Source organism: Dipodomys spectabilis, unplaced genomic scaffold (assembly GCF_019054845.1).
Source record: "Dipodomys spectabilis isolate Male_0828 unplaced genomic scaffold, ASM1905484v1 ptg000085l, whole genome shotgun sequence".
Lineage (NCBI taxonomy): Eukaryota > Metazoa > Chordata > Mammalia > Rodentia > Heteromyidae > Dipodomys > Dipodomys spectabilis.
Genome location: NW_024870762.1, coordinates 5,142,107 through 5,170,086, shown reverse-complemented (window position 1 = coordinate 5,170,086; position 27,980 = coordinate 5,142,107). Strand labels below are relative to the sequence as shown.

Below are 27,980 nucleotides of genomic sequence, written 5' to 3'. Positions count from 1 at the left end.
GGGAGGGAGTCAAAGAAGGAAGGGGATTGAATGGGAGAGTTCCAGACTCTGGGCAGCAAAGGGTGGGGCTTGTACAGTTTCTGTTTCTAGGGTTGGCAGCTCAGTGGGCCTCCCCTGCTTGATTGTTCCGGGAAAGTGTGTATGGCAGGCCGGCCAGGCTACAGGTGCCAGAATGGATTGCATAAAAGGCTGGGGGCTGGTGGAGAAGAGAGTGTGCCGTCAGGCCAAGATCTGGGATTTCCATTTGGGTTCTGAAACTGGAGAAGTGCTTCTGACCGCAGCCTGAGCCTCTCTTCTGCCTTCTAGCAGCATGGGGCACAATCCCAGCTCCCAACTCTGGCTTGTGTCCTTATTCTTAGCCTTCTCGTGTGGAGGTAAGCAAGGGTCACGTGTTCCTCATCCTTCTTGCTACCCCTTGCATCTCTCTTGGTTTTGTAGGGCCAGGCTTCATCTGTTTTTCTCTCCAGGTGTGAGTACAACTCCATCGCCTGTGGATCAGCCCCGAAGTTCCTGTTCTCTGGAGGGGGTAGAGATCAAAGGTGGCTCATTCCAACTTCTTCAGGAGGGGCAGACCCTTGAATACCTGTGCCCCACTGGCTTCTACCCGTACCCCGTGCAGACTCGCACATGCAAAGCCACCGGCTCCTGGAGTACCCTGAAGACCCGAGACCAAAAGATTGTCAAGAAGGCAGAGTGCAGAGGTTTGTGATGGGAAGGGGAAGAGGTAGGGTGGCAATAGAGCGGGTACAGAGCTGCTTAGGGTAAGTTTAATTTTCAGCTGTGTTGAGAACAGCAGCTTGGGCTGAACAAGAGTAGAAGTACTCGGAATACCAGTGGCTCACACCTGTCATCCTAGCTACTCAAGAGGCTGGGATCTGAGGGTCATGGTTCAAAGGCAGCCCTGGCAGCAAAGTCCATGAGGCTCTTATCTCCAATTAACTACCAGGAAACTGGAAGTGGCGATGTAGCTACAAGTGGTAAAGTGTTAGCCTTGAGCAAAAGAGCTCAGGGACCGGGCCTAGGCCCTGAGTTCAAGCCTCACAACCAACAACAACAAAACAAATAAAAAAAAAAAACACAGTAGAATCACTTCTTGGGGTTCAAGTGGGAAAGGGAGAGTTAGGGGAGCTCACCTTCTCTAAGCAATTGCCTGTAAAGCAGCCCTGGAAGTAAAGAGACTGATCAGAGATGAGGGAGGAGCAGCCATGGGTTAGACTAGGAAGGTTCTGTTTCTAAGTGACAAGGAGGAACACATTGAAGATTACCTTTCCCTCTCAGTGACTTCTACTTTTGCCTCAAAGCAATTCGCTGTCCAAGACCACAGGACTTTGAGAATGGGGAGTACTGGCCTCGGTCATCCTACTACAACTTGAGTGATGAGATCTCTTTCCACTGCTACCCTGGTTACACACTCCGGGGCTCTGCCAACCGCACCTGTCAAGCCAATGGCCGGTGGGATGGGCAAACAGCCATTTGTGATGATGGAGGTAAGAAGCATGTCTGCCACTGATGGTGGCCTTATCTTTCTTTGATGGCAGTCTGAGGAATCGACACAATAACTTTTCTCTGACTTGCCCTCTGAGCCTCACACTTGCATTCACCTCTGTGTTTTATCCCTCTGCAGCGGCATACTGCCCCAACCCAGGCATCCCTATTGGCACAAGGAAGGTGGGAAGTCAGTATCGCCTTGAAGACAGTGTCACCTACTACTGCAGTCGGGGACTTACCCTGCGTGGCTCCCAGCAACGGATATGCCAGGAGGGTGGCTCTTGGAGTGGTACAGAGCCTTCCTGCCGAGGTGACTTTTGGCCTGCTTCCTGGTCTGAATATATCCCTCAGTAGAGCACTGCTTTACCTACCCCCAACTTCTCCAAGTCTTTTCTTCTTCCCACCTTGGGAATCAGTCATCTCTCTAGTCACTATTATTATTTTTTTTTTTGCCAGTCCTGGGGCTTGAAATCAGGACTTGGGCACTGTCCCTGAGCTTCTTTGCTCAAGGCTAGCACTCTACCACTTGAGCCACGGTGCTGCTTCTGGCTTTTTCTGTGTATGTGGTACTGAGGAATGGAACCCAGGACTTCATGCATGCTAGCCAAGCACTCTAAGCCACATTCCTAGCCCTAGTCACTGTTTTTTTAAAACACTCCAAACACTTGACCTAGTTTCTGATCTTTCCCAGACTCCTTCATGTATGACACCCCCGAAGAGGTAGCTGAAGCCTTCTTGTCCTCCCTGACAGAGACCATAGAAGGAGTTGATGCCGAGGATGGACATAGACCAGGTTTGAGGGCAGAAAGGGAAGTCAGGGTGGGGGGGTTGGGGGAGGAGAGAGAAGGGGAAGGGCCACCATGTATGCTGGATTCTGAGACTCTCTGCTGGCACACAGGGGAACAACAGAAGCGGAAGATTGTCCTGGACCCCTCAGGCTCCATGAACATCTACCTGGTGCTAGATGGATCAGATAGCATTGGTGCCAGCAACTTCACAGGGGCCAAGAAGTGTCTCACCAATTTGATAGAGAAGGTAGAGTTCCCGTCCCCTTCAATGGGGGCCCCTGACTGGGCTTCTTTGCACTTCCAAGACTGGCTCCTCTGTGTTTCTTACACCCTCTGACCCATAGGGTTCCAGAAAGCCTCAGGTCTTACTCTGTCCTCTTTCCCCTTTTATGTGATGTAGTAGCCTGATGCTTAACAAAGGTGCCTCTTCAAACTTCAGCCTTTGAGCCTCTTATTATGGCCTTCTCTGTCTCAGCAAACATGTTAAATTTGCCCAACCATGGTATTGTACTTTCAAATGCGTAACTCCTTGCTCCTCTAACCCACAGGTGGCAAGTTATGGAGTGAGGCCAAGATATGCTCTAGTGACATATGCCACAGCTCCTAAAATCGTGGTCAAAGTGTCTGATGAAAAGAGCAGTGATGCCGATTGGGTAACAGAACAGCTCAACAAAATCAGTTATGAAGGTTAGAGGTTAGGGAAGGGAAGCTGGGAGGTTCACTTTGGGATAAGAGATCAGAAGGCTCTGAGGTGTGTGTGTGTGTGCATATGTGCATGCATGCACACACACATGCGCACGTACATGTGTGAGAGGGGTAGAGAGGTATGTTGAGTGAAGCAGTGTCCTAATATTTAACAGCCTCCTGCTTTAATTTCATCCTTTGAGCATTTTACTATGGCCAACCCTGACCCATCAGGACTAGTTTGTAGCTAAAGGTTGGAAAAGGGGTTATCAGGCAATGAAGTTTAGTGGGAATTTTTTGGGGGCTCTGAGGGCCTCTTTGTGGTCAAAGGGAAGTTAGTAGGTGACAACTCCACAAAGTTGAAAAAGATGTGGGGTCTCAGCTGTGACAGAACTCCAGGGCTCAAGACAAGGTGAGGTGATGCCCTCTTTCCTCTCCCACAGACCACAAGTTGAAGACAGGAACTAACACCAAGAGGGCTCTTCAGACAATATACAGCATGATGAGCTGGGCAGGGGACGTCCCCCCGGAAGGCTGGAATCGCACCCGCCATGTCATCATCCTCATGACTGATGGTCAGAAAGGACCTTTTCCCTACCCCAGCCTCAAAGCCTGCATGTAACACTAGACTACGATAGGGCCCTGAATATAGCTCACGGATGGCTACTGAGCTTTCCTGTGATACAGAGGACCATTATAGGGGACCATTCTCCCCAAGGCTGTGGCTTGTCATCTCTATCCCACTGTTAACCTGTTCCCCTACCCATGTGCCACTGCCTCCAGCCAATTTATCAACTTAGATCCTCATCCTCACCTCCTACTTTTATATTTTTATGGTCCCTGTCTTTTCTGCAGGCTTGCATAACATGGGTGGGGACCCAGTCACTGTCATTGATGAGATCCGGAGTTGGTTGGACATTGGCAGGGATCGCAAAAATCCCAGGGAGGATTATTTGGGTAAGTGACTTGCCTAGGACCTAACACCCTGATTTTTTTTTTTTTTTTTTTTTTTTGCTGGTCCTGAGGCTTGAGCTTAGGGCCTGGGCTCTGTCTCTGAGCCTCTCTGTGTTCAAGGCGAGCACTCTACCATTTGAGCTACAGCACCACTTCTGGCTTTTCTGTTTACATGATACTAAGGAATGAAACCCAGGGAGGGCTTTATGCAAGCTAGGAAACATTCTACTGCTAAGCTATATTCCCAGCCCTAGTACCCTGATTTTTTCAAGGTCTTGACCTTCAACCTTTTTTCTTCTTCAGATGTATATGTGTTTGGAGTCGGGCCTCTGGTGGACCAAGACAACATCAATGCTTTGGCTTCCAAGAAAGAGAATGAACAACATGTGTTCAGAGTCAAGGATATGGAAAACCTGGAAGATGTTTTCTACCAAATGATTGGTAGGAAAATACAAGAGTACAAGACCATCAGGAAATTAGGCTCTTCCCAGGATCTCCTGAAGTTACTAATTTCCCTCTACCTCTCAGGTCTTTGCAATTTGGAAGGCCTTAGTTCTTGTTTTTTTGTTTTTGATTTTGCTGGTCATGGGGCCTGAACTCAGGGCCTGGGTGCTGTCCCTCAGTTCTTCAGCTCAAGGCTAACACTCTACCACTTGAGCTACAACACCACTTCTGGCTTTTTCTGTTTATGTGGTACTGAGGAATCAAACCTAGGGCCTCATGCACGCAAGGCAAGCGCTCTACCACTGAGCCACCTTCCTAGCCCTCCTTGTCGATCTTAACATCACTATTCTTGTTTCCTGACACTGTCCATTTCCTGACCTTAGAATCACAGAACTCTGGGTAACCTCAGAGGATTTTTTAGTACATTTTATAGGTGTGGAAACTGAGGCCAAAAAGAGGCCCAGTAAACTATTGAGAGTTGGTTCTGAAAATATCTAGGTTTCTGATCGTAGTCCTAAGTTCTTTCCATCGCACCAGAATGGCCCTTTGTCCCCTACATAAGGGATCAAATGTTCCCAGACCTTTTCCCTCTGTGTAGGCCTTTGCTCCCCAGGGACATGCAGATTCCTCCAGAAGTGACTGCCGCCAGCTGAGAATGAAGGATCCTCAGCCTTCAACACATTCTCCTTTTCTGCAGATGAAACCAAGTCACTGGGCCTCTGTGGCATGGTTTGGGAGCATAGGAAGGGTACCGATTACCACAAACAGCCATGGCAGGCCAAGATCTCAGTCACCGTAAGTGCACCATTCTAGCAGTGAAGGCTTGTGAGAGTTGAAAGGCAAAATAATGTTCACATCAGACTGGCTTGTGAAGGTTGAACTTCCTCTCCTATTGTCTATTCCCAGCGTCCTCTCAAGGGACATGAAAACTGTATGGGGGCTGTGGTGTCTGAGTACTTTGTGTTGACTGCAGCACACTGTTTCACCGTGGATGATGAGAAACATTCAATCAAGGTCAGCGTAGGTAAGAATGCACCAGATGGATTCTGAACTCCGGGCAACACCTTCCCTTCCTCAGCATCCATCACTCTACCTGACCTCACTTGCAGTCCCTCTTGCCTCCTGGATAGGGAAGAAGAAAAGTCATAGGGCCAGAGGCAGCCCACAAAGTGGTACCTATTGTTTTCTCTCCTCAGGAGGAAGGAAGCGAGATCTAGAGGTAGAAGAAGTCCTATTTCATCCCAACTACAACATCAATGGGAAGAAGGCACAAGGAATTCCTGAGTTTTATGACTATGATGTAGCCCTGATTAAGCTCAAGAAAAGGCTGACATATGACCAGACTGTCAGGTGAGAGCACTTAGGTTCCTGAGAAAAGACTGGAGGACTTGGTGTAGACAGGCCATTCACTGCTCTGACTGTTCCCATCTCCAACAGGCCCATCTGCCTCCCCTGCACGGAAGGAACAACTCGAGCTTTGCGGCTTCCTCAGACAGCCACCTGCCAGCAACACAGTAAGGCGTATTCTGGATGGGACAAGGATGAGACTCCAGGAGACAAGTGGGGCATGAGGGAGCTGCAGTAGGAGCAGATACCGCCCAGCTTATTGCCTAGTATAGGAAGGGCTGGAAGGACATCTACCAGGTGACAGAGGCAATGGGGGAGATGGTGCTGGGGGCAGCTGGAGTGATCCAGTCTATTTGTTCAGAGGAAGAGCTGCTCCCTGCAAAGGATATCAAAGCTCTGTTTGTGTCTGAAGAAGAGAAGAAACTGATTCGGAAGCATGTTTTTATCAAGAATGGAGATAAGGTGAGGAATTGGGGGAGGAGAGGATTCTAAGCTGCTCTAGGCCTGTCTTTCCTAAGCCAGCTCTATCATCTTTCTCTCCCATGCTTCCCACCTACCCTACAGAAAGCCAGCTGTGAGAGAGATGCCCAAAATGCTCCAGGCTATGACAAAGTCAAGGACATTTCTGAGGTGGTCACTCCCAGGTTCCTCTGTACTGGAGGGGTGGATCCCTATGCGGACCCCAATACTTGCAGAGGTAAGAGGCAGTTTTTTGGCTATGCTCTAAATTCCTGAAGCCCAAGTTTTTTTTTTTCTCCTACAGCATCTCTTTTCCACAGGTGACTCTGGTGGCCCTCTGATTATTCATAAGAGGAGTCGTTTCATTCAAGTAAGTGCCCCTTTCTTATCTGTAGGGAGATGCCAAGTGGCCAGGATGGCCCCCAAAGCAGGAAAGCAAACTCAATGCATATGGCTGGTAAAAGGAGGGTAGAGGCTGCCTCATCTTAGGGCTATTGCTTGAAATGGGAGTGTTGGGCCATGTGTCTGGTGTGTGTGCCAAGGATAAAGTTTAGCTGGGCTCCTTTAGGTCAGCTTAGATGCAAATGAGAATAGCCATGCTTTCTGGCATTAGGAAGAACTCCATCAAATGATCCATGGCATCTCCTCACTTTGGCAGGTTGGTGTGATCAGCTGGGGAGTGGTGGATGTCTGCAAACACCAGAAAAAGCAGGTACCTGCTCATGCCCGAGACTTTCACGTCAACCTCTTCCAAGTGCTTCCCTGGCTCAAGGAGAAACTCAAAGATGAAGATTTGGGTTTCTTATAATGGGTTTCCTGATGAAAGAGGGCATGGGAAAATTAAAACAGCTGTGATAATAACTGTGTTCCAGCTCCTTTTGGTGTAAAGAAATGGGGGATGTGCATTGGCCATCTTGTTAAACAACTGAGATGAAACCTCACAGCTGTTTTTGAAAGGCCTAACCCCAATCCCAAGTGCTGAAAAACCAGAGGCTGAAGGAAGATGTGCAAGCTTCCAGCTCAGTGTTTTACTGAGGCCAGCATTGGGGGCATAGGAGGCACAAGGAATCCAGCTTCGTGTTCTAGAAGCCATCTACAAGGTTTTCCTTATAGACATCATCACTGTAGACAATCTGGGTCCTCTTGTCTCGGTGGCAACCATTAGGGCTGTTCTGGACAGCTAGGGAAGGAGGAGAGCAACAGTTAGGTCTGAAAGAGATCATGGGTCAAACCTGAGGCCCACAGCCTCACTACTTCACTCCTGGCAGCCAGTTTTCATGCTGCCCTCTGCTGGCCAGGATGGCCTGTGGTGACCAGTGATAGTCAACCCAATCATCATGGAGTGTGGATATTATTATGGCACATGTAGATATTGTGATGGATGTTTTGTTCTTAGAAAATCCCAACATGTTTTCATAGCTGAAACGTGAATGATGTTAAACTACTGCTTTTGGTCAGTACATCAAAAATTAAAGATTAGAAACTCTGTAGCCTTTTGTTGATATACTTGATATACTGGTCAATTCTGGTGTCTACAGTGTTTTGCTCTGAATCCTTCTGTTTACTCCTTTTCCAGGAGAATCTATTTTCAGGTGAGGTGGGTTATTCACACTGAGAGATGCTACTAGCCCCACTAGAACTTCTTATGGGATAGCTTTGGTGCGCAGTGTCCTTGCTCTAACACACCGCTTCCCCTGGCTTCTTTCTTTCCTCCATAAGACATGGCCCTCACTTCACACGATCCAAGGATTCTATCTTCACTACTCTGGGACCAGAATGAATCTGTCCCACCTTCCACTCCCTTTCGTCTGTACCTTGTCACTACTGACCATCCCTTTTTCTCAAAGCCTGTGTCCTCTGACTTCACTGGCCCAGGGCCTCTGGTGCCTGCTCCCAGCCCTCAGACTATGCTCCCATCTCCTTTGCTGCAACTTCAACTTCTGCCCAACAATGTCAGGATTTCTGGAGACATGTAGAGCACAAGAAAGGAGTTCCTATTATATTCCTGAATATTCCCCAAACCAGTCCTAGGTTATTTATTTTTCCTAAAAGCAATCTACCTGATGATTCTATTATTTTTTTAGCCATTCAATGATACAGATGAGTCTAATTCACATTTCTCATATTACACTTCAGTTCCACAGGCTATATTTCAAATACTATATACATATATATATATATTTTTTTTTTTGGTTGGTCGTGGGGCTTGAACTCTGGGCTTGGGCACTGTCTCTGAGCTCTTCAGCTCAAGACTAGTGCTCTACCACTTGAGCCACAGCACCACTTCCAGTTTTCTGGTGGTTTACTGGAGATAAGAGTCTCATGAACTTTCCTGCCCAGGCTGGCTTTGAACTGTGATCCTCAGAGATCAGCTCCAGAATAGCTAGCATTACAGGCATGAACCATCGGCACCCAGCAGCAATTTCAAATTCTTGCAAAACATGCTGTACACCACCTCAGAGCAAACATGCTGCACAGATGCTCTTCTCTCTTGAGGGAGAGAAGACTCTACCCTCCATTTTCCCTCCCTGTTCCAGCCACTACTTAAGGAGTCATTTTTAATAAATCCTGACCTCTATTCCCTCTAAGAAAACCCTGGGGCTATGCAGAGGAACCAAAAAGGGTAGATTGTGAGGGAGGGGATGAGCAAAGGAGACTCCCGTTCTTACCGAGGGAGCCCCAGACAGACTTGCCAGTTGCGGCATCCAGCATGGGCTGTTTGCGGGCAATGTTCACTTTGAGCTGCACAGATTCCACCTGGGTTCCATTGAGCTGGAGCAGAAAAGGAGAGGGGACAAAGGAGAGGGGATGGGCATTAGACAACCATAAGAGTTATTCCATGGGTTGCTACCCTACAAATAGACTGAATAGGGATTTGAGAATGTGTGTTTTTCTGTGTGACTAGAAAGAGACCTTGTCATGAGGAATTCCCTCCTGACAAGTATTTTGAGAAAACATGAGGCTGGCAGAAGGAATGGAAAGAACAGGTCTGGGGAGTCCCAACCTCAGCAACGGCCTGATCTGCAGACTCCATCTTTTCATAGGTGACGAAGGCACAGCTGAAAAGAGAAAACAGGGTTAGGAAAGGGCCTATGGGACTCCCCTGGGTCAAACTAGACTCAGAGCACACAGGCTGCCAGAGATACAGTGGCTTCCTCCCACAGGTCTACACATCCTAGGCTTCATCTAGAACTTTGATCATGCCCTGTTGTCATCCTTACTTTCTGGGTGGGTCCATGGAGAGGTCAATGATGTTTCCAAAGGGAGAGAAGGCCCCACGAAGGAGAGTGGGTGTCATGTCTTCTCCATACACGTAAAGAGTGTTCCCCTTCCGAGGGGCCCGGCGTTCAGGGAACGAGTCTGACCCTATGGGTCAGGAGTCACAGTCACAAAACAGTCTGTCTCAGCCTCCACCTTAGCACATCTTTCTTAAACCCAGCTGAAGTTTCCTTCCCCACCAGCCACGGTCACTTACTGTGGAAAGGGCCCTCTCGGTCTCGATCCCGGTCTCGATCCCGGTCCCGGTCCCGATCCCGGTCCCGGTCTCTGTCCCGGTCCCGGTCTCTGTCCCGGTCCCGTTCTCTGTCCCGGTCCCGATCTCGATCCCTGTCTCGATCTCGATCTTTGTCTCGATCCCTATCCCGTTCCTGGTCTCTGTCCCGATCCCGGTCCCGGTCCCAGTCTTTGTCTCGATCCCGATCTCTGTCTTTGTCCCTGTTTCTCTCATGACTGCGGTCCCGGCTGCGGCTTCGGGGAGGGGAGGCTGAGGAGCGGGAACCACCCCGTTCTTCATAGCTCCAGTCAAAGCTTCGAGGAGGGCCATCACCGGTTCCTGGGCCCTCTGCTTCTTCTCCATCTGGCCCCAATTCTCGAAGCCGATCACTGGAAGACACAAAGCTGAGGAGAAGCAGAAAGCAAGGTTAAAAGGGTCCTTTATCTTTTTCTCTCAGACCCTTTTGGAGACTCAACAAACACTACTTCTATAATTAGCTCCTTCCACTCTACCCCAAACCTCCCTTAAAATCAGACAATTGATGCCCACACCAAGAGGGACCCAGTTTTAACTCTCTAACCTCTCATACAAAGATTTCCTCTGTGGACGTCTAGATGACTGAAAAAGAGACCAAGAACAGTTAAGGTGATATCCAAATATGTGCGTTTCTTGTCTTCCTCAATGCCCAGGCCCGCAGGTTGAGAACTGGGAACCAGTACCTCCTGTAGGTCGTCATCAGCAGATATGCTCCTCTGGAATGGCTGGAAAGTGGGGACAGGTCCCTTCTCAGGGTCCTGGGGAAGAAACACATTGAGTGGGTGGTGTTGGATTTGAAGGCTGTCCTTCATAAGGTGGACGGCTCCCCTTCTTTTTCAGGGTCTCTTTCTAACTTGTTCTCTTTTTTAATCCTAATATAGTCCTTATGTGATTATGTGTTGCTTTTAAATAAGTGCCCTGATATTAATGTAAAGTGCTTAGTTTGTCTAAACCTCTCTGAACCCAATGACATTTTTTTTTTTTTGGTCAGTTGTGGGCTTGAACTCTGGGCCTGGGCACTGTCCCTGCGCTCTTCAGCTCAAGGCGCGCGCTCTACCACTTGAGCCACAGCACCACTTCCAGTTTTCTAGTGGTTTATTGGAGATAAGAGTCTCATGGACTTTTATGCCCAGGCTGGCTCTGAACCTGGATTCTCAGATCTCAGCCTCCTGAGTAGCTAGGATTACAGGTGTGAGCCACCGGGCCGTCCCCAATGACATCTGTAAGCTGCTCTTGAAGTAACATATTCTGAGTTCTAACCCAAGGTAGATTAGAATATGTAAATATGGAGAATATGTACAATGGAAAAGAGTGTAGGAAATCACCTAGACTTTCCATTTTTTTAGATAAGAAACCTAAAGTTCTAGGCAGGTGTGGTGTAGTTCTAGATATTTCTAAGGCTGAGGTAAGTGGACCCCTGATCCCATGAGCTAGATACTAGCCTGAGCATCATAGTGAGAACCCATTTTAATACAAAACAACTCTTCTAACACAACCAAACAAAAGCAAAAACAAAAACAAAAAATCCAAAGATCACACAGAAAACCCTAAAGCTCAGAAGAGTACAGCATTTTTCTCATGTCTGAAGATGATTTTTTACCCCCTTTAAATCACTTCTCTTCTAACTCGGAGAGTTGCTCTCTGATAGTATGGGTCCCTGAACAATCCTACTTGTGCCTACCTTTAACTTCCCCTCTAGGGTTCGAGAGCGTTTGAAGCCTGAGTTCTTGGTCTCGGCTTTGATGGCACTGATGGCTCCTGACTTCACCAGCTGTTTTGCCTGCTCTGTTGCTGTGGCTGTGTCCACCACAGGCTGCTCTGAAAGTGCTGGAATAGTGGAGTGGTGAGGGAAAGAGACATTTTACTGGCTGTGGTAGAGGTCAGCTCCATTGCACCCATTTTTCCACCCTCTCCATTTCCCATCACTCACAGCGTTTGACGCCACCTTGGCTGGCTGTGCTGCTGCTACTTTGCTTCTTCAGCGCCAGCAATGCCTTTTTCTGAGAATGAGGATGAGAAGAGAAGTCAGCGTGGGTCAGTCCCTGGCTGTGCCCTCTCCCAATATCTCTGGGTACATCACTTCAGAGACGGTTTTCTTGGAGGTAACAAAGCAAATGGTACTCCTGGGGAAGTGCAAGGAGGCAGCCCTGCTTTTGCCATCTGGTCCCCCATATCATCTATAATGCCAGCAAACTATGGTATCTAGAGGCTTTCAAGAGAACTACACTTTACAAGTAGAACAAAATAAAGCATGAACCAGTCCTCCTTCACCTCATCCATTCTCTGTATATTTAATGAATCCTAGATATTGCAACAGAAATATACAGAAATACATAGTTGCTACTCTCAAGAGTTCCTACCCTCAAGAAGTGTACAGTCCAGAAAATAAAATGACTAGAGTGAACTGCCAAGAATTATTATAACAACAGCTGAATGCAAAGTAGACTTTCTGATACTTAATTAGCTATTAAACTGGCCTCTAGGTAGGATCTGCCAGGATCTGCCTAAAAGAAATAGGAGATTTTAGACAAAACAGGGTGACAAAGACACAGAGAAAGGTTCAATTTGCAGAGAAATGGTTTTAGGAACGCACGTTTTGGGAGCGGTAATGGTTCTGATTGATAAGCTGAAGGACAGCAAGCTGAGACTTCGTTCTACACACAATGTGAAATTTCTTAAAGTATTGGGAAAGAGAACAGACTGCATCATTTTAACAGGAATAAAAAAGTATGTTCAAAAAATGACTGAGAAACTTAAGAGACTATTATAATACCTTAAGTGTCAGAAAAGCCCTGCTATGAGGGATCCCCAGGAATGAATAAACAGGAAAAACGATGTAGAAAGGAGCATAAATAAGACTTGACATGTTGGGTGTAGTGGTCTATGTCTGTATCCTCACCTATTCAGGATGCTGAGGCAGCATTTAAGACTAGCTGGAGCTGGGCACGGGCTCACATCTGTAATCCTAGCTACTCAGGAGGCTGAGGTCTGAGGATCATGGTTCAAGGCCAGCCAGGGCAAGAAAAGTATGTGAGACTCTTATCTTCAATAAACCAATAGAAAATTGGAAGTGGTGCTGTGGCTCAAGTGGTAGAGTGCTAGCCTAGAGCTGAAGAGCTCAGGAACAGTGCCTAGGCCCAGAGTTCAAGTCCCATGACTGACCGAAAAAAAAAAAAGGAAAAAAGACTAGCTGGGGATTATGGCTCACGGCTCTAATCCTAGCCACTCGCCACTCAGGAGGCTGAGATCTGAGGATTGCAGTTTAAAGCCAGCCCAAGCAGGGAAGTTGGTGAAACGCTTACCTCCATTGACCACCAAAAGCTAGAAGTGGAGCTCTGGCTCAAATGGAAGAGCATTAGCTTTGAACAAAAATCTCAGGACATGATTTTAACCCTCAGGAGCAGCACGCGCGCGCGCACACACGCACACGCGCACACACACGCACACACACACACGCACACACACACGCACACACACACACTAGCTGGGCCACATGGAGATCCTATCTCCAGCAAAAAAAAAAGGAAAAGACTATTTGGTTATGCAAATTGTAGCAAAGTGAAAGATGAGATTTTTAGTTAAAAATATAGGAGAATTGAGAGTAGGCAGCCCTATTTTAAAGATCAAGAAAAAGGACTAGCTTAGACAGGAAGATGATGATAGCTTCAAATTGGGTATCTGAAGGTTTTTAGCAAGGCACTGGATGGAAATGGGAAATCTAATCTTGGGAAATCGAGGTGGGAAGTCGAATCTAATCATCAGGTGTTACTAAATGCTACTGGAAAGGGTGAAAATTTCATGCAAGACTGCATAGAAAGGGATAGGGTCCACAGGAGGGCTTGAGAACATCCACTTCTTGAAGCTGCACAGTGTTGAGATGTCTCCAAGAGTAAGTCACAAGAACCTCCATCCCATCACACTCACCCCACGTGTTGTTCTCAGAATGTAGAATCTGTGAGAGATTAGTCCATGCCCCTCATCTCACTTCCTCACCTTTTTCTTGAGTTTGTTGAATTTCTTCTGTAGAGCCTCTTCCTCCTCGCTCAGTCCCGGAGGTATCACCAACATGGTGGTTCCTGGTTTAGGGGCAGGACCCAAGACATCTTTCTCCACTGTCACCACCCAGAGTTTACACGCCGTCCACCCTGTAGCCCAAACCACTCCTCCAGGACTGCCTACTCCCGTCTCCGGCCTTTTTCTAACCCTTGTTTAAACCAGGCTTCCTTCCAAGCTCCCGCTCGTCCTAATCAACCTGCATATCCTCGTCTTCCAGGTTCACAGACCGGGTTCATGGCCCGGAAGAGGGTGTTGTAAAATACCTTCACCATCGCCAACACGATGGCACCCGACCTCCCCCCCCCCATTACTCTCATTAGGGTATGGCCAACCCTGGGGTCCCGACGGCAGAGGGGACGCCTGACCGCGCATAGCACTCTCTGAGCAGCAAAAGAGGAGAAAGAAGAAAGAGAGAGCTCAGATTAAAGGGACGAAGAGTGAGGAGGGAGAAGACTTACCTGAGGGGGCGGCACCCGGGGCCCCACGGTCTCAGGAGGCGCCCGCGCCAGCCTCCGCAAGCGGGCTCAGAGCGATGACGTCGAAGGGGGCGGGAGGAGAACGCGGTTACCAAGGCTGCCGGGGCGCAGGAACTTCCGCCCGGCCTTCCTCAGTCCCAGAACCAGCCCTACGCGACGCTCGCTCACGCCGCCGGCGGGGGCGGGGGCGGGGGCGGGGGGGGGGGCAGGGGGGGGTAAGGAGGCGTGCCGGAAGTCGGCTCTGTTTTCGCCCTCTTTGGGGCGGGGCTTATTCCACAGTCACTCTGAATTTCCGGGCTGCTGTGGTGGCTCCAGGATGATGGAGACCGAGCGACTCGGTGAGGGAGATGGGTGTGGGACGGAGTGGACAGGTGTAATGACTCATGACCCCTGACCTGTGACCTTTCCCTTTTAGTGCTGCCTCCCCCAGATCCCCTGAATCTTCCTCTTCGAGCCGTGGAACTGGGATGCACTGGGCGCTGGGAGGTGCTGAATGTGTCTGGAGCTCCAGAGAGTACCGTGAGTACCTTTGACACGCCTAAAACTAAACTCTGCCCTTCTTGTAGTTGGATATAGCATGGCCTGGCTCCCTTGGGGAGGGACACTGTCATCTGGGCTCCTACTGTTGCTCAACAGACTCCAGCCCATTGGATTTGTATCCATCCTCAGACCCACGTGAGGATGGATAGCTAGGATTGCTGGAAACATTTTAGCTTCAAGATCTGCTCTCTGAAAGGTCTCTTTTCTCTTTGGAGCCCTCTTCTTTTGTCTGCAAGGACCAGGACACTTGGTAGCTGAGATCAAGCTTTTGAGCCCTTGGCTCATTCTTAGGCCTGAGATGCCTTTTAAAAATTAGTGATTTTCATCTTTGAGTGTGCTTCATGGTTAGCAGTAGTGCTTTCAGAAAACACAAATTCCCAGGTCTGGCCTATATGAGTCTGAAACATCAAATTTGCATTAACTACTGCCCCTAGTAATTGAGTTTCAGGTAGTTTTGGACAGCCTTTGGAAAATAGTGCTTCAGCCTGATTCTCCTGACTGTCTGTTTGAAAGAGCCACTCTTTCTTTCTTTTCATATTGGGATTTGAACTCAGGGCCTGGAACTTGATTGGCTGGAGCTCTACCCCTCCAGCCTTGTTTTATGATGGTTATTTTGGAGATGAAATCAGTGAACTTTTCTGCCTGTGCTGCCCTCAGACTAGGATCATCCAAATCTCACTTCTTGAGTAGCTAGGATTACAGACATGAACCACTGGTGCCTAGTGTTCATTCCTTTTTTTAAAAAATTTTTTGTTATTCTAAAGGTAATACACAGAGGGGTTACAGTTATATAAGTCAGGTAATGAGTACATTTCTTTTTTGACCATGTCACTCATTCCCTCAGTGTTCATTTCTGATCTTAACCCAAGTCCCATCACTTCTTTTGTGTGTACTTTATTCTTTGTTAACTAATGCTTCTTTTCTGGCTCTTGTCCCAGCTTCCCCATGGCCTTCCTCCTTGTGCCCCAGATCTGCAGCAAGAAGCAGAGCAGTTGTTTCTCTCATCTCCAGCTTGGCTTCCTCTGCATGATGTGGAACATTCAGCTCGGTGAGGAGTCCAGAGGGGCCCAAACTAGGGAGAGAGGCCAGCTGACAGAAGCTGGGATAGGAAATAAGTACTCAACAAGTCACTTTCCTTCTTTATAGAAAATGGCAGAGAAAGACAGATCCCTGGTCTCTCCTGGCTGCTCTGGGAGCCCCAGTCCCATCTGATCTTCAGGCCCAAAGACACCCAACCACAGGCCAGATATTAGGCTATAAGGAGGTAAGAGGTCAGGGGCTCTTGGAAGTAGCTTCTGGAGATCAGAAGCAAGGTCAGCATCACTGGTACTCTGATCTCTTATCTCAGGTCCTGCTGGAGAACACAAACCTGTCAGCGACTACTTCCTTGTCTCTTCGCCGGCCTCCAGGGCCCATCTCTCAGTCACTATGGGGGAATCCAACACAGTACCCTTTCTGGCCAGGTGACTCTTGTAGGGATAGGATGGTATGAGAAAGATTTCCTACTCATTCTGTTCTGCTCTCATCCCATGAATACCTAACTGTCCACCCTCTTCCCTAGGTGGGATGGATGAGCCTACCATAACAGATCTGAGCACTCGGGAGGAGGCTGAGGAAGACATAGATTTTGAGAAAGGTGAGGAAGGCTTTGCATCCGGGGTCTGAGGAGTAGGACCCTGGAAATATAGCGCAGTCACTGGGCTGCTGCTAGCCTTTCATGCTTTTGCAAACTAGGAAAAGATGTTCCCCAGGACCAAAATGGGGAAAGGTTGTCCTTTCTATAATATCCTTTTCCCATCTCTCAGAAAGTATTCACAGCAGACATGCCATCAACAGTGTCTAGGCTGTAGATGTCTGCATTAATACATGTATAACCTGTATGACAGTATCTGTGGCTGTGATTCAGTCTCTCTGCCCTCCAGATCTTCTCACTGTCCCACCTGGCTTCAAGAAAGGCATGGATTTTGCTCCAAAGGGTGAGTTTGATAAGGTTTTGTGGTGGAGTCCTCCTCTAGACAGATATGGAGTTGACAAGGTGGTCCTTTTTTTTTGCCTTGTTCCTCAGATCACCCAGCTCCAGCACCTGGGCTACTTAGCCTCAGTCGTCTGCTAGAACCTCTAGATCTGGGGGGTGATGAGGATGAAAGTGAGACAGTGGGACAGCCAGGAGGTCCTAGAGGGGACACTCTTTCAGCCTCTCTGTGTGATGCTCCTCTGGCCCGAGCAAGCAGCTTGGAGGACCTAGTGTTGAAGGTTGGTGGTTCTAGGAGGTGGAAGCCTGGAAGAAGGGGTCCTGTCACAGGGAGGGTAGAGGCTTGATTGGGCCTGAGGGGCAGATTGGAACATCTTTGGGAGGGATTGGTAACAGTTCTCTCCGGCTGTACTTTTACTACCCTTGCTGCCAACTTTTCCAGGAAGCATCTACAGTTGTATGCCCTGTGGAGCCTCCCAAACCTCCACCTCAGGAGGAATGGGCCATTCCTGTGGATGTCACCTCCCCTGTTGGTGATTTCTACCGCCTCATTCCACAGCCAGCCTTTCAGGTACTGAGGCCCAGTTCTCATACATTCCTCTACTTCTTGGGGGCCCAGACCCTGGCCCTGGTTCCCCTCCCATTTCTTGTCTCCTCTCTTCACCAGGCCAGTTATCAGTTCCAGTCTGCCTCATTCCTCTGTTCTTTCTTCTGCCCTGCAAGCTAAACAGAAGTCAGGAAGTCCCTCCTTTCTTCAGCCAATATTGATCTTTCTCTCTTACAGTGGGCATTTGAGCCAGATGTGTTTCAGAAACAGGCCATCCTGCACTTGGAACAGCATGACTCTGTCTTCGTTGCAGCGCACACATCTGCAGGGAAGACAGTTGTAGCTGAATATGCCATTGCACTGGCCCAGAAACATATGACACGGTACAAGTATCCTCTTTAGCCTCCTGCTTTTGCCAGCCAGTCCTGTTTCTCCTGCATTCTTTATGGACTTCGTCTCTTCTCCAGTCTACTTTGTCCTTTAGACGTAAGGTTCAGGAGAGAGACTGAATGGTAGCTACAGAGAAATGAAAAGGCATTTATAATTTAAGGACTTGTTTAATAAGGAGTGGGAGATGATATTTTGTCTGTGGTCATTTCGGGGGAAAAAGTATACGAAGGCCATTGAGTAAAAAGGGGAGCACTATAGCCTCTGGGGTATGAGCCTGGGAGAGTTCAGAGGTAGAAAAGAGTCACTGAGTCTGTGTGGAGGGACTGGCTGATTTCATACCCTCTTCCTAGAACCATTTATACTTCACCCATCAAGGCCTTGAGCAACCAGAAATTCCGAGACTTTCGAAACACATTTGGGGATGTGGGGCTACTCACTGGAGATGTGCAGCTGCACCCAGAGGCCTCCTGCCTTATCATGACAACAGAGATCCTTCGGTGAGAGAGGGGACCCTCACAGGTGGGTTTTGGGTGGGCAGGTGAGGCTGCTTCAGAGAGGGCCAGCTGAGGCAGGGTGAAGCTGCTGGCTGCTGGCGAGTCAACCCTTTGCCTCTTCTCCCCAGCTCCATGCTGTACAGTGGATCAGATGTCATCCGGGACCTGGAATGGGTCATCTTCGACGAGGTTCATTATATCAATGATGCTGAGGTAAGGGGGAGGCAGAGGGTCTCCCTTGGGACTACTTGAACAGCCCCTCTGTTCCACACATCTTGAGGACTTTACTGCCTTCTTTGCCCACAAACGGAACTCCAAGGGCACTAGGACAGCCCCTTGGCTCCCTGTGACCTCTCTCCCCTGTTCGTGTCTAGCGTGGGGTCGTGTGGGAGGAGGTGCTCATCATGTTGCCAGACCATGTCTCCATCATCCTTCTGAGTGCTACTGTCCCCAACGCCCTAGAGTTTGCTGACTGGATTGGGTGAGATGTGTATCCTAGGGTGCTTTGTTGAGGGAGTTGTAATATTCCTTCACTGGGGTGTAGAATAGGAGGGAAGGCTACTATAGTAAGGATCAGAGTCAGGATCAGGATCCTTGAGGATGGGGCTTAGGTGACTGTGGAATCCCCACGGGGCCCAGAACTTTGCACGTTAAGATTGGATGGTAGGGTTCAGCCTTCCATGCTGGGTCTCAGAAAAGTCTGAGTGAAGTCAGAAGGCTTAGGGAAGGTAGTAAAGCTGGGGGTTCTTTCTTATACTCCCAGTCTGATCTGTTGCTGTCTTCTCCCTTCAGACGGCTGAAGCGTCGCCAGATCTATGTGATTAGCACAGTTGCCCGGCCTGTCCCCCTGGAGCACTATCTCTTCACAGGAAATAGCCCCAAGACCCAGGGGGAACTCTTCTTGCTGCTGGATTCCCGAGGTGCCTTCCACACCAAAGGGTAAGCTCAGAGCTGGAAGAGTCAGGGCTGGGTCCTGATTCAGCCTGATGCCACCCCTCTATGTCCCAGGTACTATGCAGCTGTGGAGGCCAAGAAGGAGAGAATGAGCAAACATGCTCAGACCTTTGGGGCCAAGCAGCCCACACACCAGGCAGGGCCTGCGCAGGTGAGAGCTGGGAGAGTTCTGTGTTTACCAACATCTGTTTCTCTACCACCCTTTCTCCCCTGGTCCTCAGGGACTTGGACTTGAGGTCTGAACCCTCCCTGATTTACTATGACTACCCCTCCTCCACTTTAGCTCCCACTGCTTCAAAGATTCAACCTCTGCCCCTTTCCCCTTGGTTGCCCAGGACCGAGGAGTGTACCTGTCCCTCCTGGCCTCACTCCGCACCCGAGCCCAGCTGCCTGTGGTAGTGTTCACCTTCTCTCGGGGCCGTTGTGATGAGCAGGCTTCGGGCCTCACCTCGCTTGACCTCACTACAAGTTCAGAGAAGAGTGAGATCCACCTCTTTCTGCAGCGATGTCTGGCGCGTCTCCGTGGCTCTGACCGACAGCTGCCCCAGGTGTGTCTGGGTGGAAATTGGGAGGGATTGGAGGTTCTGAGATCCATTCCTGACTGAGGGCTATCTTCTTAATTCCACAGGTCCTGCACATGTCTGAGCTCCTGCATCGGGGCTTGGGTGTACACCACAGTGGCATCCTGCCCATCCTCAAGGAGATTGTGGAAATGCTGTTCAGCCGTGGCTTGGTCAAGGTGAGCATGGTGGGGAGAAAGGGTTCCTAGGCCCTGGATACCCACTTGGCATGGCAGAGATGAGGGCAGGACAGTATATTGGTTAAGAACCTAGGCTCTGAGTTGGAGTCACTGACACAAACCCCAAAAGCTAACAAGCATATGAAAAGTCACTAGTAATTAGAAATGCAAATTGAAATGCCTTCAATAGATGAATTTACAGCCATTTGGTAAAATTTAGAAATTGACTAATGCCAAGTATGGCCAGAGACATAGGAGACTTTAGAACTTTCTAGGATTCCTTGTACAGGTATAACCAATTTGGCACTGTTTGGCATCTCGACAACCTTCCCCATCTCTCACCTTGGCACTATTATGCAAATTAAATATAGGTTTGTTTTTTTTGTTGTTGTTGTTGTTGGTCATTGGTCTTAACCTGGGTGCTATCCCTCAGCTCTTCAGCTCAAGGCGAACATTCTACCATTTGAGCCATAGTGCCATTTCCAGTTTTCTGGTGGTTAATTGGAGTTAAGAGTCTTACGGACTTTCCTGCTCAAGGTTGGCTTTGAACCATGATCCTCAGATCTCAGCCTCCTGAGTAGCTAGGATTACAGGCATGAGCCACCAATGCCTGGCAAGTATAGCATGTTTTTGACCCTCAAGTCCATTCCTGGGTATCACAAATAAAAAAAAATTTTCTGGATGGTTCTAAACATTTCTTTTTTTTTTTTTGGGTCCAGTCGTGGGGCCTGAACTCGGGGCCTGGGCGCTGTCCCTCAGCTCTTCAGCTCAAGGCTAGCGCACCACCACTTGAGCCACAGCGCCACTTCCGGCTTTTTTCTTTTTGCTTATGTGGTGCTGAGGAATCGAACCCAGGGCCTTGACCATGCAAGGCAAGCGCTCTACCACTGAGCCACCTTCCCAGCCCGGTTCTAAACATTTCTTATTACAAGTTTATTTTTAATTCTACTTACATACATGGCATTAGACTTAGAAAAGTAACCTGTGTATTTTCAGCCTTTGCAATATATTGAAATTTTCTTCAGAGCTTAGTATTGATCAGTGTCCCATTTTTAATGCTCTCTGGGAACCAAAAAGAGTATCTAAAAAGAATATTCCTAGTGGGCAGAGCCACAACAGAGCCTCTTAACCACACCATCCAGATCTCCCCCATTGTTCACAAAGAAATTTTTATCTTTGTCTGTGAGAGAATGTATATGCTCTGTTCAATGTGATCTGGTTTTTGGTGGCAAGGTGGTAGTGCTATCAGGGTGCCTTTTACTAGGAAAATAGGTAAATGTGGGGGATGCAGTCCCACAGAATATATACATATACATGCAAACACAGGAATATAGGCAGTTATAGAAATACTGTGTAGAAGAAAAGAAGGGCTGGGCGCTGGTAGCTTACACCTGTAATCCTAGCTACTCAGAAGGCTGAGATCTGAGGATTGTGTTTTAAAACCAGTTTAGGCAGGAAGGTCTGTGAAACTCTTACCTCCAGTCACCCACCCAAAACCAGAAGTGGCCCTGTGGCTCAAAGTGCTAGAGTACTAACCTTGAGCAAAAGAGCTCAGGGACAGTTCCCAGGCCCTATGTTCAAGCACCACAACCAACCAAAAAAAGAAAAAGAAAAAAGAAGAAAAAGAAAAAATCAGATATATAACTGCATTGTGTGAGTTACAAATATACCTATACAAAACAGGAAATAATTCTGTAATAAAATATTCACACAAAAAGTTACTTAGTAAACACATTGGAATCATTATAGTAGGCAGTTAGATGTAGAGTATAGAAGCTAAAGAAAAGAAATGGGCAAGTTCATAAGCAAAATGAGAAACCACTTGTACCTACTTTGTGGATTTGCCTGGAGAGTTTAGTGAAATCCTGCAAATAGTGATCTGGGATTGAGCTGAGTTCTACCTAACCTTAGCCATAAGGTAAGGCAGGCTAGCCTGGTCTAGGGTGTGTGCAGAGCCCCTTTGCTGATTTTTCTCTTTCCCTTCTGTCCCAGGTCTTGTTTGCCACTGAGACCTTTGCCATGGGTGTAAACATGCCAGCACGTACAGTGGTGTTTGACTCCATGCGCAAGCATGATGGCTCCACCTTCCGGGACCTGCTCCCTGGGGAATACGTGCAGATGGCAGGCCGGGCAGGCCGGAGAGGCCTGGACCCCACAGGCACTGTCATCTTGCTCTGCAAGGGTCGTGTGCCTGAGATGGCAGATCTGCACCGCATGATGATGGTGAGCAGGGGTGTCACGAGGACAAGCCAGGCTGGGCTCCAGCTTTGGAGATCTACTAGGTTCTCCTAAGTGTGCCTCTCTCTTCAGACTTTTTACTTTGCTTGGGAGAAGCCAAGGCAAAGCAAATCCAAGGAGAAGATTGGGTTCCATCTCCATCTGGTTGATTACCACTGTAAACACTGGGCTAACTGGGGTCTTTGATAACCTGTATACTTCATTTGCTTTCTTACGTTACGGAGGAGGTGAGGGGTAGTTTGTATAGTTGCAGATCTGGTTCCCCGAGGGCTGGCCAGGGAATACCAGACTTCTCTGACTTGGCTCCAGGGGAAGCCTTCCCAGCTGCAGTCCCAGTTCCGCCTCACATATACTATGATCCTCAACCTGCTACGGGTGGATGCCCTCAGGGTGGAGGACATGATGAAGAGGAGTTTCTCTGAGTTTCCATCCCGCAAAGACAGCAAGGTGAGGCGATTGGGATGACCAGTACTGGTCACACAAAGACTTGGAAGAAGTGGGCATCTAAAAGGCAGTGTGGTGAAGGTGGCAGGCTGGGCTTGGAGTCTTTCATTACACAACCTTCCTCCTTCTGCTCAGGCCCATGAGCAGGCTCTAGCTGAACTAACTAAAAGGTTGGGGGCCTTGGAGGAGCCTGACACGACTGGCCAACTGGTTGATCTGCCTGAGTATTACAGCTGGGGAGAGGAACTGATGGAGACCCGGAATATGATCCAAGTGAGTGTGTGGGGGTGCTGGAGAGATGATGGGAAAAGGAAGTAAACACAGCGGGTGCTCTGAACTTAATCCTAGTGATGCCTCCTCCCTAACTCCTTGTGTGTATGTCCTTCAGCGACGCATCATGGAGTCTGTGAATGGGCTAAAAGCTCTCTCAGTGGGAAGAGTGGTGGTTGTGCAGAATCAGGTGCATCACAACGCATTGGGTGTGATCCTGCAGGTGAGGACAATAGAGATTTGGGCCCCAGAGGGCTGGGAGTGAGGGAGCAAGCCTCTTCTCTCTTTGGTTGGGGGTGAGGCTGGAGCCACTACAATGTCCTCTCCTTTTCTGCCCATCACTGTCACTGCATGCACACCTCCTTTTCCTGCTCCCATAAGAAGCTGCCTTGATTGCTTGGCTTGGTTGCCACTCCCAGACTGGTAGGCTTACCTGTTGTTTTCCTAACTGCTATCCAAGAGTGAGCATCTTGTCGCTACCTTTGTTATCTATTCCTGACATTCTTGTCCTGTCCTTTCTGCATCCCCCGCCTCCCAGGTCTCCTCAAACTCCTCCAGCAGAATCTTCACAACCCTGGTCTTATGTGAAAAGCCTATGTTGGAGGATCCACAGGACAAGGAAGCAGCCACTCCAGATGTGCCCCACCCAGATGATCTGGTGGGCTTCAAGCTCTTCTTGCCTGAAGGTGAGAGTCAGGTTTCTGGCTTTCTGACTACAGTGTGAGCTTGAGTCATGGCAAGGGCTGACCTCTGTTCTCCCAGGGGCCTGTGACCACACTGTGGCCAAGCTCCAGCCAGGAGACGTGGCTGCAATCACCACCAAGGTGCTCCGGGTGAATGGGGAGAAGATCTTAGAGGATTTCAGCAAGAGACAGCAACCGAAATTCAGGTCAGAGATGCTGCGGGGTGTTCCCTTTTCTCAGGAAGGGGCATGACATAGTACCAGATAGGAGGGTATGAGAAAGTCTCCTTCAGTCTGAAGTGAATGGTGAAGTTTGGGCGGGGGAGGGTTTTGCAGAGGAATTCCCCATAGAGATCTAAGGGAGATTCCCATGGCAAAGAAGCTATTACCCCATATTTCAAAACCCACATTTTTTAATTCAGAAAGGATCCTCCCCTTGCAGTGGTCACCACTGCTGTCCAGGAATTGCTTCGTCTGGCTCAGGCCTACCCAGCAGGACCCCCTACCCTTGACCCTGTGAATGACTTGCAGCTCAAGGATGTGTCAGTGGTAGAAGGTGGCCTTCGGGCCCGGAAGTTGGAGGAGCTGGTCCGGGGGGCTCAGTGTGTGCACAATCCCCGTTTTCCTGCCCAGGTAATTCCCAGGCAGGGTAGGAGGGATTTTCTGTGTGGTCTCTTGTGGGCTGGCCTGTTCCTCCTTGCCCTTAGTGCACCTCTGCTGAGGGTGAGGACGCTGATAAGCTTGCTGCTTGCTCTGTAGTACCTGAAGCTGAGGGAGCGAATGCAGATTCAGAAGGAGATAGAGCGCCTGCGCTTCCTACTGTCAGATCAGTCACTGCTGCTGCTCCCTGAGTACCACCAACGAGTAGAGGTAGGAGGGGCAGGAGTGGAGGTTGGAGAGTGGGGAAAGGATGGCAGGCTTCCCCACCATCTTTCTTACAGGTGCTCCGAACCCTGGGTTATGTGGACGAGGCAGGCACTGTGAAGCTGGCAGGACGGGTGGCTTGTGCCATGAGCAGCCATGAGCTGCTCCTCACTGAGCTCATGTTTGACAATGCATTGAGCGCTCTGAAGCCTGAGGAGATTGCAGCCCTGCTCTCTGGCCTGGTTTGCCAGAGCTCTGGGGATCCTGGGGATCAGCTTCCAAGCACCCTCAAACAGGTAGGGGATACTATCCCTCTTCTTTTCCTGGGCTCCAGCATTTTTTTTTTTGTCGGTCATGGGGCTTGAACTCTGGGCCTAGGTGCTATCCCTGAGCTCTTCAGCTCAAGTCAAGTACTCTACCATTTAAGTCACAGCGCCACTTCTAGTTTTCTGGTGGCTAATTGGAGATAAGAGTCTCACAGACTTTCCTGCCTGGGCTGGCTTTGAACCTTGATGCTCAGATCTCAGCCTCCTGAGTAGCTAGGATTACAGGCATGAGCTACTGGTGCTCTGCAGGGCTCCAGCATTTTTAACCCCTCCCACTAGCTGACCCCCTCTAGTTGGGTAGGTAGATAGGGCTTCTTCCTGGATGCCAGGATTTCTTGGTCCTGGAGTAGGAAGGTGGGCCTTAATCTCCTTTTTCCCCTTCTGCAGGGTGTGGAACGTGTCTGTGCTGTGGCCAAGCGGATTGGTGAAGTCCAGGTAGCCTGTGGCTTGAACCAGACAGTGGAAGAATTTGTGGGAGAGCTGAATTTTGGGCTGGTCGAGGTTGTGTACGAGTGGGCCCGGGGTATGGTGAGTACATGAAGTTTGAGGTTTTGTGGAGAGAGGTTGCTCAGGCCCGGCACACATTCATTTCTCATTCTGTTTTTCTCACAGCCCTTCTCTGAGTTAGCAGGACTCTCGGGAACCCCAGAAGGCCTGGTGGTGCGCTGCATCCAGCGCCTGGCTGAGATGTGCCGCTCACTGAGAGGGGCTGCCCGTCTGGTAGGAGAGCCTGTGCTGGGTGCCAAGATGGAGACAGCAGCCACCCTGCTACGACGGGACATCGTCTTTGCAGCCAGCCTTTATACCCAGTGAAGAACCCCTGGGTAAAAGTGTAATAATAAAATAGCAAGCCACGGAGTATTCTTGGGATATTGGGCAGGGATGAATCAGCTCAGAAACAGCAGAGAGTCACTTAGAAATATTTCTTTACTCTGTACATTAAGATAGGATAGATCCCTTCAAAACATCAGTCCTTGGGGGAGGGTGTCTTAGGGGGTGATGAGAGGTCCTGGGCCATGGCTTCCACATACCACGTGGGCAGGAAGGTATAGGGGCCATCTTGATGTACAGACACAGTGACTGGGTGGCCAGGCTCCCAGGAGAAGAGGTGGACAAGCCTAGAGGCAGATGGAAGTTGGGGTAAGGAGTGGAAGCTAAGCTCCCGGGATCTAGAGGAGAAACAGCTGAATGTCTCACCTGGGGTCATCTTGGATAACTGTGCTCTGTGCAAAAGTAAGGAAGGCAGCGCAGAAGTTCATGCACACAGAGGGGTTCCAGCCATCTCGGTCATTCTGGAGTGGGCAGAGGAGATAGAAGACTGGCAATCAGGTGAAAGCAGGAGGAGGGCAAGGCCGACTACAACCCGATAGTCTTGGTGTAGGGGTTAGGGGGTTAGGGGTAGAAACAGGTGAGTGCTATGACACTGACTTACCCTGACGTGTTCAAACATCTCCATGGTAGGAAAGGTCTTGAAGGAGCAGACAAAACCCTCTGGGTTACGGAAGCCAGCAACAACATTTGGGACGCCTAGGAGGAATGACTGAGCCCACCATTTTAGGAGCTTGTGTCTAACAGGAAAAACAAAGAGTTAGTGAGATCCCTCCTCTACCCTCCATTCTGCCCTCACCCTCTTCTCCGGGTCCCCTTCCCAGCTGTTAATCTGGGCTCTTGTCTTGCCCAACCCTATCCTGTACCTGTAGAAGCTCCTCCACTGGCCAGGGCTGTGCATCTCTTTAGAGGTCTTGAGCTCCACATAGCAGGTAGGGGGCTGTGTGGATGAAGCCTGAGGGTCTGTGCAGTCTACCTCCCCTGAGAAGAGCAGAGGGTGGTTTCCCAGGCGGCTGCGTAGCACAGAGCAGAAGGCCACGTTCGTGTTAACTTCCCCAGAGGGGTCTGGAGAGCCTCCAGGTTTGTCTGTACAAGGAGAGAAGCAGCAGCGGGGAAGGGGGCTCTCAAACATTTGGGGAAGGGGATAGAGACCAGAGAGTGGGGATAACTCTCACCTGCACACATGTACTGCTCAAACTTGTAGCCCATGTACATAAGCTCCCGGAGAAGGGGTGGCCGTGCAAGCCTCTGAGCCCGAGCAGCTGCTGTCTCCACCTCACTCAGGTACAATGTTCCCTGGAACCGAGAAGCTGCCAACTGCCATCCCTCCTGTCGCTCATATGGTGTTGTCAGCAATTTTGTCAGGTGCCCCCTCCATGTCACTATGGCCCCGGCCAGCCAGCCTGGACCCCTGAGAGGGAAGAGTCAGAGGCTGGGCTGAAAGTTTGATACAAGCCTTAGCTTAGCTCCTTTCCCCATCTGAGTCCCAAGGACTAGGTCCCATTCCAACTGTGGCTCTGATGATAGTAGGACAGGTCTAAAGATCTACTTTTGTGCTAAACTTAGCTCACCCCTCCAGCTGGCCTCGGTGTTCCAGAAGCCAGCGTAGCAAGTGGTCAAGCCTCTCTTGGATCTCCTCATCCCGAGGTTGGTATCGGTCAGTGTAACCATCTCTGAGGTCAAAGTTGGGGCTTGGTCCATTGGTGGGGGGTGGGCTGTAGTAGCGGAGGGCTCGGGCATCTCCATAGTACTGACGCTTGTCATCCAGGGAGAAGCAGCCTAATTCAGAAGGGCGCCGGTAGAAAGGAAAGGATCCAGAGTACAGAGCAGGTTCTGTGGACAATGAAGGTGCTGAGCAAGGGAGTTTGTTCTGAGGCTCGGCTACTTCTATTTTCTCAGCACTTCTCTTCCTAGTCCCTGTGGAATCCATGAGGCCCTGCGAGGGAAAAAGTGTGCACGTTACAGGGTAGGTCAGGACCAAGCAAGCATCCTCCCAGGTTTTTGGTCGTGAAGCAAACAGGCCCCAGCCCCTCAGCCAATCAAGTGCTCAACAGTGCTTTTCCTTGCCTATACCCCACTCCTGAGGTTCCCCCTAACGCAGACAACGTAGGAAATTTGGGCTCAGATGAAAGATCTGGTTACCTCAAAGCCCCCCAACCTTGACTTTCAACTCCGCGAGGCTATGACGTCAGGGTAGTCGCGTCAAAAGCCGAAGAAGGTTGCAAAGGTGATTTTTCTGCTTCGGATGACGCATTCATTCAGCGACTGTTGTAGGCAGATCCCTCGGGGCGGGGAGGGGCAGTAAGGTTTACACCAGGAATTTGAGCCCAACGTGGCCACGGTTCTCAGAGCCAATCGGTCGGTGGCAGGTGGGGAGCCGTAGCCGGGTGTACACTTCCCTTCACGCATTGGCCGGAGGGAGAACTAGCAACGCCTCCTATACCGTCACGTGGTGCGCGCGGGGGCG

The 27,980-nt window shown here is 49.5% G+C and overlaps 4 protein-coding genes across 7 annotated transcripts; 2 read left to right on the top strand and 2 right to left on the bottom strand.

The window, feature by feature from the left end:
* The first annotated feature begins 52 nt into the window (after window positions 1–52).
* On the top strand, window positions 53–7,025 carry Cfb (complement factor B). The gene is made up of 18 exons (XM_042684345.1): window positions 53–374; window positions 468–701; window positions 1,302–1,487; window positions 1,625–1,798; window positions 2,180–2,281; window positions 2,387–2,523; window positions 2,825–2,963; window positions 3,404–3,535; window positions 3,816–3,917; window positions 4,218–4,355; window positions 5,056–5,153; window positions 5,265–5,382; window positions 5,555–5,708; window positions 5,796–5,872; window positions 6,067–6,167; window positions 6,270–6,402; window positions 6,485–6,534; window positions 6,823–7,025. The coding sequence occupies exons 1-18, from the start codon at window positions 311–313 to the stop codon at window positions 6,970–6,972; spliced, it is 2,289 nt and encodes a 762-aa protein (XP_042540279.1). The 5' UTR covers window positions 53–310; the 3' UTR covers window positions 6,973–7,025.
* A 145-nt stretch (window positions 7,026–7,170) lies between these two features.
* On the bottom strand, window positions 7,171–14,308 carry Nelfe (negative elongation factor complex member E). 3 transcript variants are annotated; one of them, XM_042684350.1, is made up of 12 exons: window positions 14,208–14,308; window positions 13,687–13,769; window positions 11,624–11,693; window positions 11,375–11,520; window positions 10,377–10,451; window positions 10,238–10,275; window positions 9,759–10,061; window positions 9,640–9,728; window positions 9,386–9,530; window positions 9,169–9,223; window positions 8,834–8,936; window positions 7,171–7,344 (listed from the first exon to the last, which is right to left on the bottom strand). In XM_042684350.1, the coding sequence occupies exons 2-12, from the start codon at window positions 13,759–13,761 to the stop codon at window positions 7,247–7,249; spliced, it is 1,197 nt and encodes a 398-aa protein (XP_042540284.1). In that variant the 5' UTR covers window positions 13,762–13,769; window positions 14,208–14,308; the 3' UTR covers window positions 7,171–7,246. The 3 variants fall into 3 exon arrangements, with proteins under 3 accessions (XP_042540284.1, XP_042540285.1, XP_042540283.1); XM_042684351.1 differs by having other exon boundaries at window positions 9,640–9,710; XM_042684349.1 differs by having other exon boundaries at window positions 9,640–10,061.
* Window positions 14,309–14,491: 183 nt separating this feature from the next.
* Skiv2l (Ski2 like RNA helicase) lies at window positions 14,492–25,543 on the top strand. The gene is made up of 28 exons (XM_042683828.1): window positions 14,492–14,563; window positions 14,641–14,744; window positions 15,704–15,813; window positions 15,912–16,029; window positions 16,114–16,228; window positions 16,327–16,401; window positions 16,688–16,741; window positions 16,831–17,018; window positions 17,180–17,308; window positions 17,522–17,667; window positions 18,025–18,171; window positions 18,297–18,381; window positions 18,543–18,649; window positions 18,961–19,107; window positions 19,177–19,273; window positions 19,458–19,670; window positions 19,751–19,861; window positions 21,854–22,084; window positions 22,409–22,546; window positions 22,679–22,816; window positions 22,932–23,036; window positions 23,352–23,499; window positions 23,576–23,702; window positions 23,918–24,128; window positions 24,255–24,365; window positions 24,437–24,655; window positions 25,073–25,213; window positions 25,298–25,543. The coding sequence occupies exons 1-28, from the start codon at window positions 14,542–14,544 to the stop codon at window positions 25,496–25,498; spliced, it is 3,738 nt and encodes a 1,245-aa protein (XP_042539762.1). The 5' UTR covers window positions 14,492–14,541; the 3' UTR covers window positions 25,499–25,543.
* Window positions 25,544–25,594: 51 nt separating this feature from the next.
* On the bottom strand, window positions 25,595–27,886 carry Dxo (decapping exoribonuclease). 2 transcript variants are annotated; one of them, XM_042683829.1, is made up of 7 exons: window positions 27,656–27,886; window positions 27,085–27,449; window positions 26,689–26,924; window positions 26,380–26,599; window positions 26,118–26,253; window positions 25,883–25,977; window positions 25,595–25,803 (listed from the first exon to the last, which is right to left on the bottom strand). In XM_042683829.1, the coding sequence occupies exons 2-7, from the start codon at window positions 27,441–27,443 to the stop codon at window positions 25,653–25,655; spliced, it is 1,197 nt and encodes a 398-aa protein (XP_042539763.1). In that variant the 5' UTR covers window positions 27,444–27,449; window positions 27,656–27,886; the 3' UTR covers window positions 25,595–25,652. The 2 variants fall into 2 exon arrangements, with proteins under 2 accessions (XP_042539763.1, XP_042539764.1); XM_042683830.1 differs by having other exon boundaries at window positions 27,685–27,886.
* Window positions 27,887–27,980: the final 94 nt, after the last annotated feature.

Excerpts from the sequence above, each read along its gene's own strand:
- Skiv2l (XM_042683828.1), top strand. The coding sequence starts at position 14,542 with ATGATGGAGACCGAGCGACTCG. Across the intron at positions 18,650-18,960 it reads GAGTTTGCTGACTGGATTGG|ACGGCTGAAGCGTCGCCAGA; the intron begins GTGAGATGTGTA and ends TTCTCCCTTCAG. Across the intron at positions 19,862-21,853 it reads TCAGCCGTGGCTTGGTCAAG|GTCTTGTTTGCCACTGAGAC; the intron begins GTGAGCATGGTG and ends CTTCTGTCCCAG.
- Dxo (XM_042683829.1), bottom strand. The coding sequence starts at position 27,443 with ATGGATTCCACAGGGACTAGGAAGAGAAGTGCTGAGAAAATAGAAGTA. Across the intron at positions 26,600-26,688 it reads TGAGCAGTACATGTGTGCAG|ACAAACCTGGAGGCTCTCCA; the intron begins GTGAGAGTTATC and ends CTCCTTGTACAG. Across the intron at positions 25,804-25,882 it reads GTTATCCAAGATGACCCCAG|GCTTGTCCACCTCTTCTCCT; the intron begins GTGAGACATTCA and ends ATCTGCCTCTAG.
- Nelfe (XM_042684349.1), bottom strand. The coding sequence starts at position 13,761 with ATGTTGGTGATACCTCCGGGACTGAGCGAGGAGGAAGAGGCTCTACAG. Across the intron at positions 10,276-10,376 it reads CTGATGACGACCTACAGGAG|TCATCTAGACGTCCACAGAG; the intron begins GTACTGGTTCCC and ends TCTCTTTTTCAG. Across the intron at positions 10,062-10,237 it reads AGGAAATCTTTGTATGAGAG|CTTTGTGTCTTCCAGTGATC; the intron begins GTTAGAGAGTTA and ends GCTTCTCCTCAG.
- Cfb (XM_042684345.1), top strand. The coding sequence starts at position 311 with ATGGGGCACAATCCCAGCTCCCAACTCTGGCTTGTGTCCTTATTCTTA. Across the intron at positions 702-1,301 it reads CAAGAAGGCAGAGTGCAGAG|CAATTCGCTGTCCAAGACCA; the intron begins GTTTGTGATGGG and ends TTTGCCTCAAAG. Across the intron at positions 5,873-6,066 it reads AGCCACCTGCCAGCAACACA|AGGAAGAGCTGCTCCCTGCA; the intron begins GTAAGGCGTATT and ends CTATTTGTTCAG.